The following is a 19650-nucleotide window of genomic DNA, read 5'->3' on the forward strand; positions in this document are numbered from 1 at the left end:
TTTGGTTTTCGTAAAGTCGACACGAGGAGGACATTGCCAGCGTAACACAATGAAACTGTGGTTATTATAAATAACAGAAAGTGGCATAAAAGGGCACAGTGTCCACACAGTTCTGCTTTAATGTGAGCACTGTGCACCTGAGATAAGATGATTCATTAGATAGAGCCGCACGATGACAAGCATCATCGTTCAAGCCTCTGGCTACTGATGGAACAATTTTGCAGCCACCCTTAAATATGACAAGGTCAGCATTTTACTCCGACAGGCGCACGCGGTTAAGAGAGGAAAGGGTTTGTTTATTCCCAAAATGCTTAATATATGTAGGGGTGGCAGCCGGACTGTGGACAAACAGCTTCAAGGCAACACGGAGACTAACCACGAGGAATCAATGTGAAAAGATCAAGAAAACAATACAGACGGTTCATCTTGAGCTGGACATGAATACAGTAACATAACAGCAGATCTTCTAGGGGCTGTTTACCCACTGTAACTATTTCAGTTCCAAAGCCTTGTAACAGGGAACGTTTTCACAAAACCAAACTTTAATATATTCTATTGGGATTTTACGTGACAGACCGACACAAAGTAGCACATAAATGTGAAGGGAAAGGATAAAGATCCAAGTTTTTCTTCTTTTTTCACATGGAAAAAAATTAAAAAGTGGGGTTGGCATTTGCATTTAGGCCTTTTCCTAAATTAAATGCAATTCTGCTTAATTAGGGTCTGTTAGAAGTCAAAGGTAAATAGAGTGCACTGGTTTTGAGGCTAATCTTAAAACTTTCCTTTTTGACAAAGCTTATAGTTAGAGTGGTTCATGTTATCCTGAGCTACCTCTATAGTTATGCTGCTTTAGGCTTAGGCTGCTGGAGGACATCAGGGCCTATTTTTCTCACTATGCTGAGTTCTACTGTTCTCCAGTTTTGCATTGCTTGTCGTCATTTCAACTTTTAACTTTTTGTTCTCTCTCTCTCTTTTTCTTCATAGAAGGTACACCTGGTCTGGCGTTCTGTTAGCTGTGACATCATCAAGGTAAGACAGATCACCGGCTACTACCATCTAATGTAGAACAGATTACTGAATCAATGTGTGCTTCTGTGCTTTTGTGTCTCTGCTCTGCCTTCTCTAACCCCCAGTCGGTCGAGGCAGATAACCGTTTACACTGAGCCTGGTTCTGGTTCTGCTGGAGGTTTTCCTTCCCGTTAAAGGGGAGTTTTCCTCTCCACTGTCACTTCATGCATGCTCAGTATGAGGGATTGCTGCAAAGCCATGGACAATGCAGACGAATCTCCCTGTGGCTCTACCCTTCTTCAGGAGTGAATGCTGCTTGTCAAGACTTGATGCAATTAACTGAGTTTCCTTATATAGGAAAATTTTGACCAATCTGTAAAATATGACCAAATCTGTATAATATGATTGAATTTTTTTGACTTTGTAAAGTGCCTTGAGATGACATGTTTCATGAATTGGCGTTATATAAATAAAATTTAATTGAATTGGTTAACAAACAAGATGAACAGCTTAATAGATCATGACTTTTTTTTGAAGTAATTTCCTGGGATTATTAAAGTATCTCTGATTCTCTGATTCTGATGACACGGCCTTTCATGCTGAGAGGTCAAGGGGGGAGAACAGCCAAGAGGCCCGTGGAAACTCTGGAGGAGCTGCAGAGCTGCAGAGTTCCACTCAAGAGTAATGCATTCCAGCAGTGCAGCCTTTATAAGATATCTGCAAAAGGAACGCTACTGTTGACATTAAGAAATAAGACCTCAAGTGATGTAAGGGACACGGCAAACATGTGAAATGGTGCTCTGCTCAATATCTAGCTTTTCTGTCTTGATACAAAATGCTACCTGTGGTGGAAAATCAAATCTTTCTGAACCCACTGGAAAACACAGTGGTGGCAGCACAATGCTGTGGGGGTGCTCTCCTTCACTAGGGAAAGGAAATGGCTTGTACTTGTATGGCGCTTTATCAGGTCCGACAACCCCCCTGGGGCAGACTGACTGAGGCGAGGCTGCCATACAACAGGGCCCTCTGAGCACAGCCAGCAGGCAGGTCGGTTTGAAGTGCAGCCCAAGGACACAACGACTGAGACGGTCGAAGCGGGGGGATCCAACCGGCTGCAGGACTAACTCCCTAAGTCCTGCGTCACTGTCGCCCCACATTTATGTGCTACTTTGTGTCGGCCTGTCACGTAAAATCCCAGTAGAATATAATAAAGTTTGGTTTTGTACCGTGACAAAATGAAAAAGCTGGTTAGGGTTGATGGAAAGATGGATGGAGTTAAATAAAGGACAAAATTGAAAAAAAAAACCCTGCTAGAGATGGTATACACTGCAAAACGGAAACTAGAAGTAAGTAAAAATTTCTTGAAATGAGTATATTTTTCCTTGATTTGAGCAGGTATGTAAGACTATTTGCCAATGGAATAAGATTTATGCACTTAAAATAAGAACAACTCATCTCCATCATCTTATTTCAAGTGCAGGGTATCTAATTATCTTATTTTAGGGGTAAATATACTCATCTCACTGGCAAATAGTCTTATTTACATGCTCAAATCAAGGAAAATAATAATAATTTTAAGAACATTTTACTTACTTTTAGTTTCTTTTTTGCAGTGTAAAAGACTAGAACTTACTTCACTGTAGCAGCCGTGGGGAGACTAGTGAAATAATGTTTATAGACACTCTCGATTCAATCTGACCCGATCCTGAACCACAGCGACTCCATTCAAATGCACATCACACATTTTAGACTTTTATTTGTGACATTTCTTTTTAAAACTATGCGTCATTTTCTTTCCATTTTTCAATCATGTTCTTCTTTAAAAGAATCATTCCCATAAAAAGGACCAGTAAAAACACGTTAAAGTTTTGTGGTTGTAACATCAAAAAGAAAAAAAATGTGCAGAAGCCCAAGGGGAGTGCATATTTTTTTGTACGTCACTATTTTCCCTGTGTGTTACGCTCACCTGTCCTTGTGCATTTGTGACAAGCTGCCCGGTGGCTCCTTGCAGGTTTGATAGGGTGTTGCTGAACACCTGAGAGCCGGCGATGGACCCCATGGCGGCTGCTGCTGCCACCGCTGCCTGGCTGGCCAGTGGGTTCAGCTGGAGAGGGCAAACACATCATTTGTCAGAAAAAACATCTGCTCTATTTTAAATCTTTAGTCCACAATAGAAGCTCCTGAAGAGGTCGGCAAACCGGCCCCATGCTTCTGTTCTGCTGCCCGGGACAGAATGGGCTATCTGCTACGAGGTCCGTATAGCCCAGCAGAGAGGGCCACGCAGTTTGTCAAACGCTTCCCAGAGGTCTGTGCTCCTGGACCCAGTGGGAGCCTCCAGGGTAGGGAGGAGCAGTGAAAACTGGAGGGAGGCTGTGAATAAGTGGCCATTTTACCACTCTAAGTGCTTTCTCTGGCCTCCGGGGCTCCCCACGGGCTGGATCTAGTCCTTCGACCCGCAGCAATGGCCCACCCGCTTGCTGCTCTCACAATAGAGCCGGGCAGCAAGGCTATGCATCACTGTATCGTCTGTCGCTTCAATAAACTTTGTCTAAGAAATCCTCCTACTTCATAAGACTAACAGGGTGATACTGTTGAAGCAGAGGAAGGTTAAAACGACCATCTGCACACGGCTGTAATGGACTCATCTGGTTTGGCCTGTGGTGGTGAGGGGGGGGGGGGGGGGAGTGGTTGTTCTTGCATTGAGAAGAGGCTGTAGAGCTCAGATTACCCATATAAATCAAGCTAACCACTTATTAGAGGGCTGAAAATGCACTGCTGATTTGGTTGTATCGCAGTAGAGCAAAGTCTTATTAGGCTGAGTAAAGTAGATCAAAGACTGAGAAGAGAAAGCAGACCTCTCGCTTACTCAATAAAATAAAAGGCTGCTTTCTCCCTGCTGCTAATGCTGGCTGCCTACTTAAATCAAATGAGATGACTAAAAGTAAAAGTAAAGTTAAAACTGAATTTAGCGTGGCTTAAAATCCGGCTTTTTCACACACTCTCTGCAGTCTGCTGTGAATTCAGCTTTTTTCATAGATCCCGATGCCATTTTTTTTTATCTTATCTCACCACCATATATTATTACACTTTCTGAAATCAAATGATGAAAAAATGCCACCGAGCGATCAATACTTTTTCATTGACAGTAAAGGTTAAGCACATTAAGAATGGCACTGCATTTGTCTTATGAAATCATATTTCATGTTGGTGGCCTCAAATTGGCCGTGATTGATATTGCCTCCTCTCGTCTGAAAGTCATCCAGTTTTTCCTCGATAATCGCAAGATTGTCTTTTATGTGTTTCACTGGACGCCCTTCGGGAACCAGGGACATCTCAAATGTTGAAACAAACAAAACAAAGAGAAAAAAGCTCCAAAAAAGTGAGAGTGATTTGGATTTTTTTAGTACTGAAGGTAAAACTATGGTAAACTGTGTAAATAACTCCTCTTACTTGGGTTTAAAATGGTTCAATACAATCACACACGCACGACTGGAATATTTGTGCACTCATAAGCAAATAGGTGTTTTTAAAAAGGTTTAAGATGATAATCTTCTTGTTTTACTGTTTTAGTCATATATGCATAACTTTGCTATGCAGCACGTTGCTCTATCTTGCATGTTTAAATCTACCTATTAAACAAAATGATACTGACTCGGCGGAAAACTAAGAGATCGGACAACTATCTCTTCTATATTCTGCTTTTGTGTCCGTTAGATAAAACTGCTCAACGTTTTATGCAAAATATTCACAATGCAACACACAAAACTGTTGCTTCGATTTCATTTTTACAGCTGATAATTTTTTTTGATGATAACTTTAAGCACACTGGATGGGTTTGGTCTTGTAAATTAATAAAGGTGTTACATTTGTTAAACAAATCTAAGTTTTCCCTAAGAATCTGAGTGCTTTTTCACCTTTTAGACATTTCACAAAGTTTCTCTTCCCCTGGGAAAGGGAAGAGAAACTGTCCTGGCTGCTGCAGCCTCCTGCCTGTGTCATGTGACCTGTCACAAGCCTTCAGCCATGGATATCCTAGCTGGACAGCTGTCCAGGGATATCCATGGCTGGATCCACATAGACAGCTGAGAAAAGTTTTTTTTTTTCTTGATTGACTGAAACTGAAACCAGACAAGAAAATGTCACAAGCTGAATTATCAAGCTGCATCAAATGTAGCCCGTTCACAGAGTGAACTTCAGTAAGCGTCTCCGCATGAAAACATGAGGGAGTTCATTTCCGACTGGCTGTGTGAGTCGAGTCAGATATCTTTAGGAACAGAAGACTGTCCTGCTGAAACTCCAGTTGGGACCAATTTTTGTTGCTGTCAAGAAGAACGAACACTGAAACGTCCAGAATCTCTTTGGTCCAAAAATTACTTTAGCTGTTTTCTTCTGTAAAGTTGGATACATCCAAAATTCTCAGGCAATGAACAGATCAGCAGATGCAAAATTATTAATATACTAAAACAAGGTTGTAAAATCTTTAGACGAACACTGAAACGTCCAGCATATCTTTGGTTAGTGTGTTGAAACAAATGCATAATACTAATGTTGACGAAAGGTGGTGCTGTATTGATGCACTTCAAAGCTACTGAGTTGATTCTGGTAAAGTATTGGACTCGTGTAGACTCCTCTTAGCTACCAAAATCCAAAATGTAATCACGAAAGCATCCCGTGTGTTATGATATTTTTATGCAAGCCTTAATTGAAAGAGATAAAAACCCCTTTCTTACAGAGTGACATACTGATAAGCTCTCTAAGGAGTGATCAAAATGATGTGATAAACCATTTTATCTGCTTTTAATCCCTGCCCTGGAAGTAAAACTCAGCATTTTCGTCTCTGTCCTAAATATAATTAAAAAATGTCTGGCCAGAGCCTGACTGTTACTAAAGGAGCTATGTTGGTGAAAAAACGTGGATTTTAAACGTTGAGATAGTGAAAGGAAGGCCAACGCGGTCAGTTAGGCAGAGTTAAACAGAAGCCACATATCAGCACACTGATAATGTGATCTGCTCAGGCGAGCACAGCCAGAGTCCCCCTGAAAACCGGCTATGCTCTGTGTCATTATATGAGTGATAGGTTGCTGGAAAAGCCTTCAGATTTATTTGAAATATTATCATCACCTTTCATTCAATGATAGCCCTTCCAGGCGCTCTGTTATTCTGGTAAATCTTGGTGAAAAGAGAGCAGGCGTCGTTGCTACATCTGGGGCACAGTGTAATACGGACGGCAGTTAGAAGGAGAGCCAGGAATGAGGAGAGCCAAGGCTGTGCTCAACACCTAAACAGGTGATTTTCCGCCACGGTGACTCCTCTCAACATCTCGGCAGGAGGAACAAAATGACAGAGCAGGGCTTGTATTTGTACTGATTGCATGTGTTGGAGGAGATAAACAGCGATCTTCCAGTTTGTGGAGCCTGCATGTTAACGATTGTGTTTCTTTTCGTTCCCTGTGAAAAAGGGCGTTGAGGATTTTTGGCTGAGCGGGACTCTCTGGACAATACCACACCTGTTAAGATCACATGAAATAGCATACACAAGAGGCGTTTTGGTCTTTTGTATAAAGGAATAGAGGCTGCACTGAGAAACCGGCTGGGAACTTGAATCGGAAACTCCGAAATATATAATTTCCGATCAGTCAACATGCCATATTAATTACTACCGCCCGCGCCAACAAAGACATGCTCAGTGTTACTGAGCAAAGAAGACTCAATGGTAACTATTTTCAGTTTTAGTGAGGTGTATAATGAAGTCAGTGGGAGTATAGAGATAAAAAAAGCTGTTTAAATCTGTACTTTAGTATTTTTGATGTACCTGAATTAGAGTACGAGAGAGAGCAAAACTTTCAGCAGATAACAGGAAGGCTAGACAGAGGACAGTAATTATTATATCTAAGAGAGAATTTTAAATCTGCCTAAATGGAGACCAGCAGATCAAAGATTTGCAAAACTGGTGATGGAAATTGGCCACAAAATATCAGTAATACATCCCTAAAGAAACATTTTAAACATTTAAAGTTAGAGTTTAGGCAGAAACAAAGATGTTTTGATGTCCTTATTAGAACCTTGGCAGTGCCAAACATTCCTATTTTTTTTAGTATGAGACATGACTTTGTACTTTAGCTGTTTTCTTCTGTAAAGTTAGATACATCCAAACATCTGAGGCAATGAACAGATCAGCAGATGCAAAATTATTAATATACTACAAGAAGGTTGTAAAATCTTTAGAAATTTTCAAGTGAGGGAACCTAAAGTTTGTGTAATATCATGAATTCCCAGTCAGATACAGAATGTGTATAAATAAAAGGGGAACATTGTCTGTTTCGGTCTTTTCATTTGGACACTCTGAAGTTAACAGCTTTATTTTTCCTTCAAAAAAAGAACAAAGATAGATGAACGTGAGGATGCAAGGAAAGTTAAATATCAAAGTCCTTTGGCTTCAGAGGTGTGTAAAATGTATTTACTTTATTCATTAAAACTGTGTCAAAGTGGACCCAACAGGTTAAATGAACAGTCGATACCACTCTTGTTTCTCCTTAGGAGAAATGTCCTTTATCTGGAACAACATGGAAGCTTCCCCCCCATCCAATTCCAGCCCACCATCCCTGTCTCCTCCCTGCTCTTTCCCACTCCGGAGTGAATGTAATCAGCTGTGACATGAGAAAACACGTTCTCTGTCTGTCAGAACTCTGCTAGTCCTCTGCTGACAGTCCTCTACTGACTCTCCTCCTCTTCCCTTTCTGAACCCCCCCTCCAGATCCCCCTCCACTCCACTCCACTCCGCCCAGCACACACACACACACACACACACACACACCTAGCTGCCTCCCCCTGGTCAGATGCGCTGTGCTTATGAACATCAAAATGCCATTAGGCCCTCCAAAACACCTCTGGTCCCTTGGTTGGCGGGGCTTCACACTGAAGTTGTGCACTGCGAGCCCCGCGAGCTCTGACTATTGCTCACCGATGGGCCTCAGCTCTGGCCGCTGTGAGAAAATAAAACCCAAAAAGAGCCATTGTGAAGGAAAAACATAGAGAAGTGAAAGACGGATGGAACAACTGGGGCAGATAACACCCGGCAGAGTACAATAACCCTGCATCAGGCAGTTGGAGGTTGTAATTGCTTAAGGCAGTGGAGAGCGATGGGTGTGGAAGTTGAAGGGGGGGGGGGGTATGTTGGGCGTTAATGGAGTGATGTCATATGAAAACTCCAGAATGACAGCTAGTTAAACAGAGGGGATTTGGCTGATCAAATAAAAATGCATTAGCTGCAGGAAATGGCCGTCGCCGACAGTCTCAGAAATGGCCACATCTAATGAGGTAAAATGCAAATGAGGGAGGAGAGGAGTCGTGAAAACGCTTAAACTAACTATAAAGGGATGATGGAGTGCAGGACAGTGGCCGTCAATCTCCCCGCTCATTACCTTCACGAGAAATTAACAGGAGCTTTAATCATTACATAGAATCTGATCCGGCCCATTTGTTGATAATTGTAAAAGGAGCGCCGGTTCAGAGTGGGTCCTTTGTCATCAATCACTTCCCGCAGTACATTTCCTATAGTTAGGGAGGAACGGCAGGTAAAAATATAAAACACCCTACGATTTCTTACACTATTCTCTTACTGGGGGAATGATCTATAATGTTTAGCTGTTTCCAGATGTATTAAATCTGAAACTGCTCGGTGATTAAGTATCTACAGGAAAGTGCTGACCATTTCAGCCCCGTGAAGTGACATATCTGGTGCAGTTATTTCTGTACTACATTGTCGCTGGGTTGGAAATCATGGCAGCAACCAGCGTAGCAGTAAATCTACTACTGCTCCAACTATGATTATAAAGTAGCTACGAGGCTGTTTTTATAGTCACAGTGAGAAAATGAGTCCTGGAATCAGACCGTGGTGAAAAATATGAGCCGCATTAATATTTTCCAGCCTTTGTATTCACTATGTCTTATTTCAACCGGGCTGATTACATCCCTCTTCTTTTGATTTGGGTGGAAATGGCATCTCTTTTCACTCTGCTGTTGTTTGACATATAAATATAGCATTTGAATGACTTTAATATCCTCCTAATCAATGTCCAGTGATCTTTTGATGTCCTCAATTCAATATAGGAAGGGTCATCCATGCCGCAGCTTTATAAACACAATAAAGGTAAATGATTACTCCCCTCTGTGGTGTCCAAAAATACAGCCAGTAATGAAGAGAAATGGTGGAGTTTGAGGAGGAGGCCTGTCATGTGTCATTGGCCGACTCTAAGCTCGAAGATTAATCACGAGAAAGGGGCTCTGTGGCTAAGATGTGGTCACCCTTGATCGATAAATTCACCACCCTCCCTTCCCTCCCCCTGTGGCTCTCTTTCACTGTCTCTCTCTTTATCTCCAAAAATACACCTCAAACTAAATCAGCATAAATGGAGGGCTCAATTAATGAAACGCACAGTTCACACACTTGTCACGGGAGTGAAAGTCATATTCTTGTCTTTCAATGGAACTGTTCTTCTTCGTTGGTGGAATAATCGCACAACTTGTACGATTATTCCACCCGGCTTTGAAAAAACAGCCTCTCAGTGCACTAAGTGAATTTGTTGTGAATTTCCTCTAATCCAGACAGGGTCAAATTTATACACACAGGCTCAAAAGCACATCCACAGACCCCCACTTACATTCGGTTAAACGTCCCTTATAGTAGAGTATCTCAGCCACGCTCTTTTTGTAGCCCCTCAACAAGCTTCTGGCTAAATTCTGGCCGGGTTTTTGGCCTGGTAAACTGCTTGGATTCCTGCCATGGACCTGCCCCCAACTTGTAGAAGCTCAAAGAAAAGCCAAATGCCTTCTGGAGAAAACCTTTACAGGAAAAAGGGGACAAAGATTTATCTATTTGGGCACAATAAGAAGTAATTTCAGAGGAGTCAAAATGAGGACTTTAAACATGAGGATGCTGTCTCAGCTATCAAGCATGGTGGTGGCAGCATCATGCTGAGGGGCTGTTTAGCTGAGACTGAAACTGGCACATTGGACTTGGTGGGTAAATGACCGCTAGATCGTTTAAAATTGGAGCCAATTGGCTGTTCAAACAGAAAAATGATACCAGCGGAGATCAGAACTGTTTTTTTTGCTTGGAAAAAATGGGATAATATTAAGCTTCAACTAATATTAAGATAGAATTATGCTGAAAACATCTGCCTGTGTATAAATAAACTATATAATGTTTTTCACTTAGTGAACCGAGTTACTGAAACAGATTAAGTTTTTAATAATTTATTAAATATGACTGTGATTTTGAGCTTGTGTGGATTTCAGCAAAAAAAAAATATTAATTCAAACTTGTGTGCCCAAAAATCATTAAAGTTGGAGATTGTAGAAACTCTGCATACCCAGAACCAGAACCAAACACGGAGAAGCAGCATTTAGTTCCTATGCTCCACTTATCTGGAACAAACTTCCAGAAAACTGTAAAAGTGCGGAAAGCCTGAGTTCTTTTAAATCAAGATTAAAAACACATTTGTTTAGGATTGCCTTTGACTTTTAAACTCTAGTTAAACTGTTTTACTGAAACATCATTAGTTCAACTTTGTAGTCCAACTGTTATTAAAATTTGCTTTTAGTTCCTATTTTCCATGTTTTACTTTCCTATATTTTAATCATGTGAAGCACTTTGCATTGTCTTTGTACTGAAATGTGATATACAAATAAATTTGCCTTACCTTGCCTTGCATTAATAATATAGCAAGAAAAATGAACAGTTCAAATAAATCATTAAAAGCTGGAGATGACTATGACAGTCACGCTAAGTTTATGTTAACATCAGATCAGAACTGTAAAGCTGTGTTTTACTGACTACTTCCCAATTTGAGGGAAGCAATTTAAGAGAACATTCCCCCTTTTCTCTATTTTAGTCTCTTGACAAAAAAAAAACACATTTATTTCACATTCCCCAAAATAAATAAACCAGGGATAAAATCAATAATCAGGTATTAAGAAGACAGAAATGGGAAAATGCTTGCCACGCGAACAAAATAAAACCGCTTTAGTCAAGTTCCTAATTCAGCCAGCCCTCGGTAGATTGCAAAAATATATACCAAATGTAACCTCAGTTTAGCCCAGCTAAAACGCTATGAAGGAGAATTTCTGATAATATCCTCCAGAGACCACAAATGGGACTTTTGACTTGGTGTATGAGGAGGGCATAATGTAACAACATTGCATTAAAAGGGTCTTTTTACAGCGTGGCGGTGCAGCGCCGCTGTATTCCTTGTGTGAGCCCGGTGCTCTGTTTGCGGTCACTAATGGGCATCAGAAATTACAGGCAGTGGAATCGCGCCCCGCGGGGGGACTGGCCTCCTCAGCGGAGCGGAGCACTTAGATGGTGTCTGAAAGGCTGCTGGAGGAGAAAGGGGGGAACTCAATGTCACAGCCCTGCCTCATAATTAAAGAAACCCTATTCCTTATCCACTGTTAGGTGAGCCCCGGCTCGGTGCTCCATCTGAGGGCTCCCATGTGGGCGTCTAATGCGAGTTGCCCCCGGTGTGCATGTGGGCTGATCGGGGGAGCTTTGCCTTTCTGCAGGGTGTCTGAGCTGGAAGCCCTCTGCCCATTTCCAGAGTAATGGAGCCAGGTCTATAAGAATCGCAGACCTCGGAAAGTAAAGGAAGTATCAACTGTGCGATGACTGAAAGCCCAACAAACCCAGAAAAGCCACAAAGTGAGTGCAGGGTGCAAAGCGGGAGCCATTTTAAAAGTGAAAGTGCCCTCAGAGTTGCCAAAACGATCACTGAAATATGATAAATGTGAGTCTCTTCTTATTTAGGAATTCAAGGCTCATCGTCGCTTCTTAAGTCTGTAGATTTTCTCCCGGCCTAATCCCTCATTTGAAGTAAATAAAAGTAGTAGAGCTGTCATGGTCAGGTTGTTTTCCTCATCTAGCTCCCATGCGTTATAATTATTCATATGAAATGCGGTGCTGTTGATGGGCAACAGTCTTATTTTCTGCTTCAGTCAACAGTGCACATTTGTATTTCTAAATTGTGCAGCGCTTGTTATGTAAGGCAATTTTCTGCCTTCTTAAGAGCCAGATCTGCTGTGCATTAATAAGAGGCCGGATTGAGCTGAGGGGGCCTGTTCATGCTCTACACCACACAGCCACAGCAAACGCAGCTACTATTACTCAGATACACATACATACGTGTGTGAATATATATATATATATATATATATATATATATATATATATATATATATATATGGATTTAAAAAAGGTGTTAATCTGGATAATACTTGGCAGAAAGTCCTTTTCTTCTGCTTTTGCTATTTCAACTACTAAGCTAAATGTATTGGAAGAACTTGTCGACCAGCACATATTTTCACCAATAACTCCCCTAAACTCACCATCAAACATTAAAGAAATTTGAAAATGTCAGGGTTCCTTCATATTTTCATGACAAGCTATCCCAAACAAATTTATTAGGAGCTCTTCGTCCTTTGAGACCATTTCTAAAGTATAAATACACAATTAATTCAGGGGCAGACATTTCTACAGTGGTCAGGCTTTCAGGGAAGAAACTGGAGACAAACAGAGGAAGGAAGGAAGGAAGGAAGGAAAAAAGAGGGAATGAAGGAAGTAAAATTGGAAGGAAGTAAAAAAGGAAGTAAGGAATGGTAACTGATGAACGGCTCCCCTGGAAGTTAGTCATTCACCCATTCACGCACATATTTACACCCTGGAAGGAAGGAAAGAAGGAAGGAAGGAAGGAAGGAAAAAATGAAGGAAGGAAGGAAGGAAGGAAGGAAGGAGGGAAGTAAAAAAGGAAGGAAGTAAAAAAGGAAGGACATAAAAAAGGAAGTAAGGAATGGTAACTGGTAAATGGCTCCCCTGGCAGTCAGTCATTCACTTATTTACGCACATATTTACACCCTGGAAGGAAGGAAAGAAGGAAGGAAGGAAGGAAGGAAGGAAGGAAAAAATGAAGGAAGGAAGTAAAAAAGGAAGGAAGTAAAAAAGGAAGGAAGTAAAAAAGGAAGTAAGGAATGGTAACTGGTAAATGGCTCCCCTGGCAGTCAGTCATTCACTTATTTACGCACATATTTACACCCTACAAGGAAGGAAAGAAGGAAGGAAGGAAGTAAAAAAGGAAGTAAAAAAGGAAGGAAGTAAAAAAGGAAGTAAGGAATGGTAACTGGTGAAGGGCTCCCCTGAAAGTCAGTCATTCACGCACATATTCACACCCTGGAAGGAAGGAAAGAAGGAATGAAGGATGAATGAATGAAAAGAACTTGAAAATACAGATATTTTTTCAATGCTGTACATCCTTATCCTAATCTGGAAAATGTTTTAACCTAATCCTAGACCAGGAAAGTCAACATTTAGTGACAGTTTTTTTTTTTAGTCCAGTTTATTTTTTATTTTTATTTTTTTTAAATTCAGCTTCCTGTGTTTTTTTCAGATTTGTGAGACCTGGAGTAGACAGAGGGACTCTTCCCTCTCAGCTGAAGTGACTCCATTACCGCTGACATGCCGCAGCATGAGCCACGGAGTCCACATTTGAGCGTGTCATTTTAATTTTGATTTAATATCCAACAGAACGATGGGCGCCCATTTGGCTAAATTGAATGAACACGCCGCTTATCTGGAAAATCAATGAATGGGCGGTTGGGGCTCATTTACCGCACGTGTTATTATAATGGAAGAAACACCCACCGCCCATAAAACAAAAAAAAAACTGACACCTGGAGCAAAGTGGACCGAGCAGATATTAACTGTAAGCAGCAGAAAACAGTGACATGAGTGCTTGACAGGGGGCATCGGCTGGAGACAAAAGCTGCAGAGATGGGCCTGAGATTTGAGGAGGGGACAAGAGGCAGGGTGGAGGGGTGGCAGGAAGATGGCAAAGAGGTACGGAAAAGACAGAGAGTGCACACAGTCAGGCCTCTGAAAGGCCGTTGCAGTTGGCAGCGGCTGACCTTGGTGACGATGGCTTTTCACCAGAGGCTTCTAATGAAGGCTGATTGCCGGGGAATAGTGAGGGAGCCACGGGAAGGAGAGGACAGAGAGGGAGGGGAGTAGAAGGGGGGGGGGGGGTGAGAAAAGAGCTGGGAGAAAGAAAAGGATGGAGGAGAGACTCAGGTAATTGCAGCACTTGTGGGTTGAGGCCCTGCGGTACTGTGATGTCGGGGTGCAGTGGGGAAGAAGAGAGATGTCTGTGGACACTTTGGTGGTAAATTGTGGAGCACGGGGATAGGAGGCAGGCCCCTAGGCTGTAATTACCCCTATGAGTGTGCGGATTGAGAGTGGACAGGCCCGGTGTGGAGCTCTGACAGCGATCAAGGAGACAACTGCGTGGAGCAGAGGGACAGACGGCGGGAGTCTGACAGACGAGGAAGACAGGACGCCTCCACCTCCGCCTGGCCCCCAGAAAACCAGCCAGGCAGACACTGGACTGAGGTCAGAGGCTATTAGTGAACACACAACATGCTGGTGACAAGACAACTATGACAAGAACAGCAGAGCTCCGGGTTCCTTCACATTTTTCATTACACAATTCCACACCATTTCACACTCAAGTTCCTTTTTTTTCTGCCTTTTTATAAAATAAAATTCTGGACATTTGAGTTCAATGATCAAGTTTGCACCTGCTTGAATATTACCTGAGCTGGAGTACTTCTTGGTTCCACAAATAAGTAATAAAAAACCCAACGCTGCAGGTGGCGCCTTACAGCTGGTGAGCATCTGGACTAACCTTCATCAGCTCTGTTTTGAGATATTTATTTTCCAAACAAATAAGAAATAAAACATCCTAAACCCTTAGTTCTCCAACTGGGCTGCTTTTAGCCTTGTTAAGAAGAAATTCTGTAAAGAGTATTTTCAAGATAAAAATGTGAACTGTGGAGCTGAGAAAATAAAAACTGTATTTGTTCAAACAAAGTGATGTTTTTGCCTTATAAGAGATTAATCAAAATATTCATTGAGATACTAATTGTCAGAGGAGCAAATAGATTATGATTAATGTTCCTGTGGCACAAGGTTTCAGATATAAGGCAGCCATTTTGGATTTTGAAGCCAGGGTTTGGACGACATATGACCTTCAGAATAGGAATTCTGCCTTTACCGTTCTGACAATTTTTCCAAAAAACAAAAGAAACAAATAATATAAAAAAAACTCCACACCATAAGTATAAAGTAATGATTATATTTCATCCCTAAACTAATGCAATGGCATTGGATAGTTTTTCCTTTTTGCTGCAAGCAGCAGGATCCTGCATTTAAAGTTGTCAAGAGACCAGACAGGTAGTAAAAGGACCCAATTTAATTATCTAATGAGTAGGAATTCAATTAGTAAGTGTAAAAAAAAAATGAGTAAAATGTTATATTAAGTTCTAAACCCTTACATAAATATCAAATGTATGTGTATAATATAATGTTAAGCCCAAAGTTATTCATACCCATTGTACCTACATGTGTCCCAGCCTGAGTCCTGACTTTGATAGAGAACTAAAGATTAGGGTGATGGCAAGGAGGCCTTCCAACCTCAAAGACTTGGAGCTCATCAGTAAACGGAAATCCTCACAACACCAGTGGAAACATGCAAAATGCTGGTCAGCAAATATAAGGGTTTGATTGTAGTAATACCAAATAAAATAGTTCCATTAATATATAACAAGGGTATGAATAATTTTAGACTCAGCATTTTTTTAAATGTGTAAAATAAAACCCGGGCAATGATTCTTCAAAACTAATTTTTTTATTGTTTTATAATCTTTCCAGAGAAAGATTGTCTGGCTTGGATTAAAATTATTTTATATATAAACCTTCCTGAGGTATGAATAATATGGGGATTAACTATAAAACTAATCCATTAATTAATTAATAATTTAATTAAAAGGATTTCAAGACTTTGGTGAGTTAGAAAAAGAAAGTAACAAAAGCATCTTAAAAGGAATCTAACATTTTTCCATGCTCGGTCTTTTGTCTTTTGCCACGCTTGTAAAATGATAAAAGGAAATTCAGGACTTTTCCAACTTTTTCCAGACAGCGCAGGAACCATGAGAGCTCTGAATGGAAGAGGACATAATGTAATGTAATTCAAAAAAAGAAACTAATTAGATCAGAGAGGGATTCTGGGGCTCCACAGGATGGTGTAGCCGGGTCAGGGGGGTCTGGGCACACTGTGGAATGAGAGATTTGATAGGCTGGCCTAAGCTTCCCATTGCCACGGATCAGTATGTACCACCTCCCCTTTCGCTGCCTGGGCTGATGTAACTCACTGGAGTGGCAAATTACACCAGACCTACAGCTGTAGCCCGACATTATGATTAATTTGATCAGTAATTTCTCCTGTTTTTCATTTTAATCGCCGCGACCATTCTGCTGTGGCAGGTCTTTCAGATCTAATTAAGATCAATTCCGGTGTAACAGACTTGGCGCGCCTTTACCCCGTCAAATCCCTGAGCTCTCCGGGCGTGGAGAAAACCCGCAGCTCCAATCAATCAACTTCCAGCAAAATCCAGCGCGCTCCTGCAATCAGCCCATTAACGCACTTAAGCAAATTTCATAATCCCCCCCCTCCTTCCTCCATCCATGTCTATTTGTCATCACTTTGGTGGCTATTTCAGGCAGCCACAGACTGCATCCAACATCACCGTAGACGTCAGGGAGAGAGAGTGAGAGGGGGCGGCATTAAAAGTTAAATACTTCCTCCATTTAAGATAATTAGCTGCGGTAATCTAAGGCCAGACCTTATTGACTAATGGTGACATGATCTGTTGTGGCAGGATTTGTATTCTAACAAGGATATTAATGAGGAAGGTAATGAGTTTTGTCACACAAATTAAAAACAGAAAAAGCTCAAGGGATGTAATGAGTGCTTTGGATTTTCTCGGCACGAGTTTACAAAGAGTATCACACGCCTCCCCCGAGAAGGGAGCTACAATGAGACATTAATTGGAACATAATGAATGTTTGTCTCTAAGCAGCTTGGAATTATGTTTGCAGCAAATAGTTGAATGGCTGAGTGATCCTACTTGTCTGGATAATAACAGCAGGAAATAGGGGTGTTATTATTGCATTATGGTAATCACGACGGCACTTTAGAGCAGAGGCCAAGTCCTCTGGGTAAAACATGAAAACACCAAAAGTGCCGTACTCTGTCTTTATTTTTTTTACAGCTACAACCCTAAAAAACAAACAAAAAAAAATTAAATGAGAGTAGGTTCTCCCTGTCAACATTAAATGCCACTCTATTTGGGAATAAAACACATTGTAACTTTAGCTTCTTAAAGCAGAAAATAATGGCAAGATTTCTGTGAAAAGGCAGGAACATGGTGTTAACTGTCTGTATATGTGTAGAGTTGAAAGTTGAAGAAATCAGTGTGCGAAATGTGCTTCTCAATAAATCTGGTTCATCCTTTGGTAAAATTTCTGCTCACACTGTTCAGTAGACGTATAAACAGTTTGGAAATGTCCAGCCGGCATACTGTTCAGGAAGGAAGCCGGGTGTGTGTCCCAGAGACAGGCATGAGAAACAAGCAAATCAACCCCAGAACAGAAGGAAAACAAACCTTGAGTCTCATTATTCAAAGTGAAATTAGTCCTGTGCCATCATGGGCTGAAAAGCCACTCAGACAGGAAGAAGCCATTACAAAGACCTTAATTTCGGGAGATTTGTCCTGTGCTCTGATGAAACTAAAATGTAAGTGTTTTATTGTGATGACCATCGTTACATTTGGAGGAAAAGAGGGAAGCTTGGAAGCTAGAGATCAACATCCTAGCCGTGAAATATTGGGGTGGCAGCATCATATAGTGAGCGTGCTTTGCTGCCCTTCACAAAATAGATGCCATCACATAGAAAAAAAACATTATGTGGAAATATTTTAACATCATTGCAAAACATTGCCCCTGGAAGTTAGAGCTTGGAAAGCCCAATAACTTACAAAGTGTCTTAAAGGAGCTGTAAGTAATACTGACACCTTGTGGCTCAAATCGGTAAAACAGCTTGCCAATCACAACAATCTAATACGCCGTTTTTAAACGGTGTTTTGCTGTTGTGAATTTTTACTTCCACAGGACAGGTCTATGATGGTTTATTCTGTTCTATTTCTGGTCTGCTTCTCTTACTGGCTTCTATGTTTGCAGGCTGCTGCTCTTTTGCCAACATAAAATACCAAATGCTCCTGGGAACTCTCATATGATTGGCTGAGAAACCAGGAAGTGAACACAGGCTACTCTCTGAACCCAAGCAGGTTGGATAGAAGAAAAACGTGACTAAGACATTGTTGATGGAGAGGACTGATTATTTATAGGGAATGTTACTTCCAGCCCAGGTGACAAATGAGAATGATTCAGGTTGATTTTACACTAAATATTGTACTTATTGCTCCTTTAAGGACAACAAAGTCAATGCTGCTGGGTGGCTATCACAAAGCCCTGGTCTCAGTCTGATGGAGAGGAATGAAACGTAGAGGAGTGCAGCCTACAAACCAGACTTAGTTGCAAAGGTTCTGTAAGGAGAAGCCAAGAAGTTGGACCCAACTCATACTGTGTTAAAACCCAGATCTACTAAATACCAGAGAAATATTTGTAAACCTCTGGCTTAGCAGAAGGTAATCAAATGTTCACTAAAAATGCTCTGATTGTGCTTTTTATTTAGCAAATATAAATAATTTTACCAATCCTAAATGACCGGATACGTTTTATCGGATTTAATGGCAATAAAAGAAATGGTTATGAGTGTTTTTTTACAGTGTATGTAGATATATGGTTTCAGTCAGATATCTCTCCTTACCTAGTAATGTTACAGTCTCCATTGTTACATTATAAATGAAGCAGCAAAATATAAACGGGTTCTTTTTGCTTTGGAATTGCAGTGATAAATGAACAGAGGCTGTTTTCTTATTTATTTATCATATCTGACATTACGTTTTTAAAAAGCTATTTTTAATCCATTTCTTTTTAATTTAGTTTATTTCAGTTTGCACATATTGTGCCAATTTACAATTAATGCCATTTCAAGGCACAAAAAGATCCAAATCATATCCAGAAATATGTAATAATGTTAGTCTAATATAATCTGTCCAAAAGTCAGATTTAAATTAGACTATATACACTTCTAATGATGCTTAGATATATATACTTTAGGATTGGTAGTTGGTAAAAAAAAGTTGTCTATCTAAGGAAATCCACCTCATTGTATCGACCCGTTGACTTTCAGCAGGAACTCCTTCTGGGCAAGCATGGGGCGACAGTGGACATTACCAACAGTTCAAAAAAAGGTAAAAAAAACAAAACAACTGGACTTGTTTTCCATAGTTTGAACACGTTTCGCTTCCTATCCAGGAAGCTTTCTGGATAAGCTTTCAAAAAGTCTGGAGTAATGTGGAAAACTATGGAAAACAAGTCCAGTTGTTTTGTTTTTTACCTTTTTTTTTGGAATGACCATGACCTGGATGACTGAGAATCTTCACCAGCATTACCAACAGGTAATTTCAGTAAACTATCCATGTTTTTGTTTATAGTCTATTTGGAACTTACAATAAATACCAAGACCTGCTGTTGCAAATAAAATTGTGTGGTACTTTTTGGATTATAATTAATAGTTTACATCTACGGATAATTTAATCAACATCTAACAGTCATTAGTGGCCTCTCTGTTTAGGA

At 40.8% G+C, this 19650-nt stretch overlaps 1 protein-coding gene across 2 annotated transcripts in view; it reads right to left on the minus strand.

The window, feature by feature from the left end:
- The window catches only part of pou6f2 (POU class 6 homeobox 2), a 115529-nt gene that overhangs the window by 34039 nt on the left and 61840 nt on the right, over positions 1–19650 (minus strand). For both annotated transcript variants that reach the window (XM_036125387.1, XM_036125388.1), the window contains one exon: positions 2975–3112. In XM_036125387.1, the coding sequence (XP_035981280.1) occupies positions 2975–3112 (138 nt within the window). The remainder of the gene's footprint in view (positions 1–2974; positions 3113–19650) is intronic.

The sequence above is a fragment of the Fundulus heteroclitus genome, chromosome 21, assembly GCF_011125445.2.
Source record: "Fundulus heteroclitus isolate FHET01 chromosome 21, MU-UCD_Fhet_4.1, whole genome shotgun sequence".
NCBI classification, from domain to species: domain Eukaryota; kingdom Metazoa; phylum Chordata; class Actinopteri; order Cyprinodontiformes; family Fundulidae; genus Fundulus; species Fundulus heteroclitus.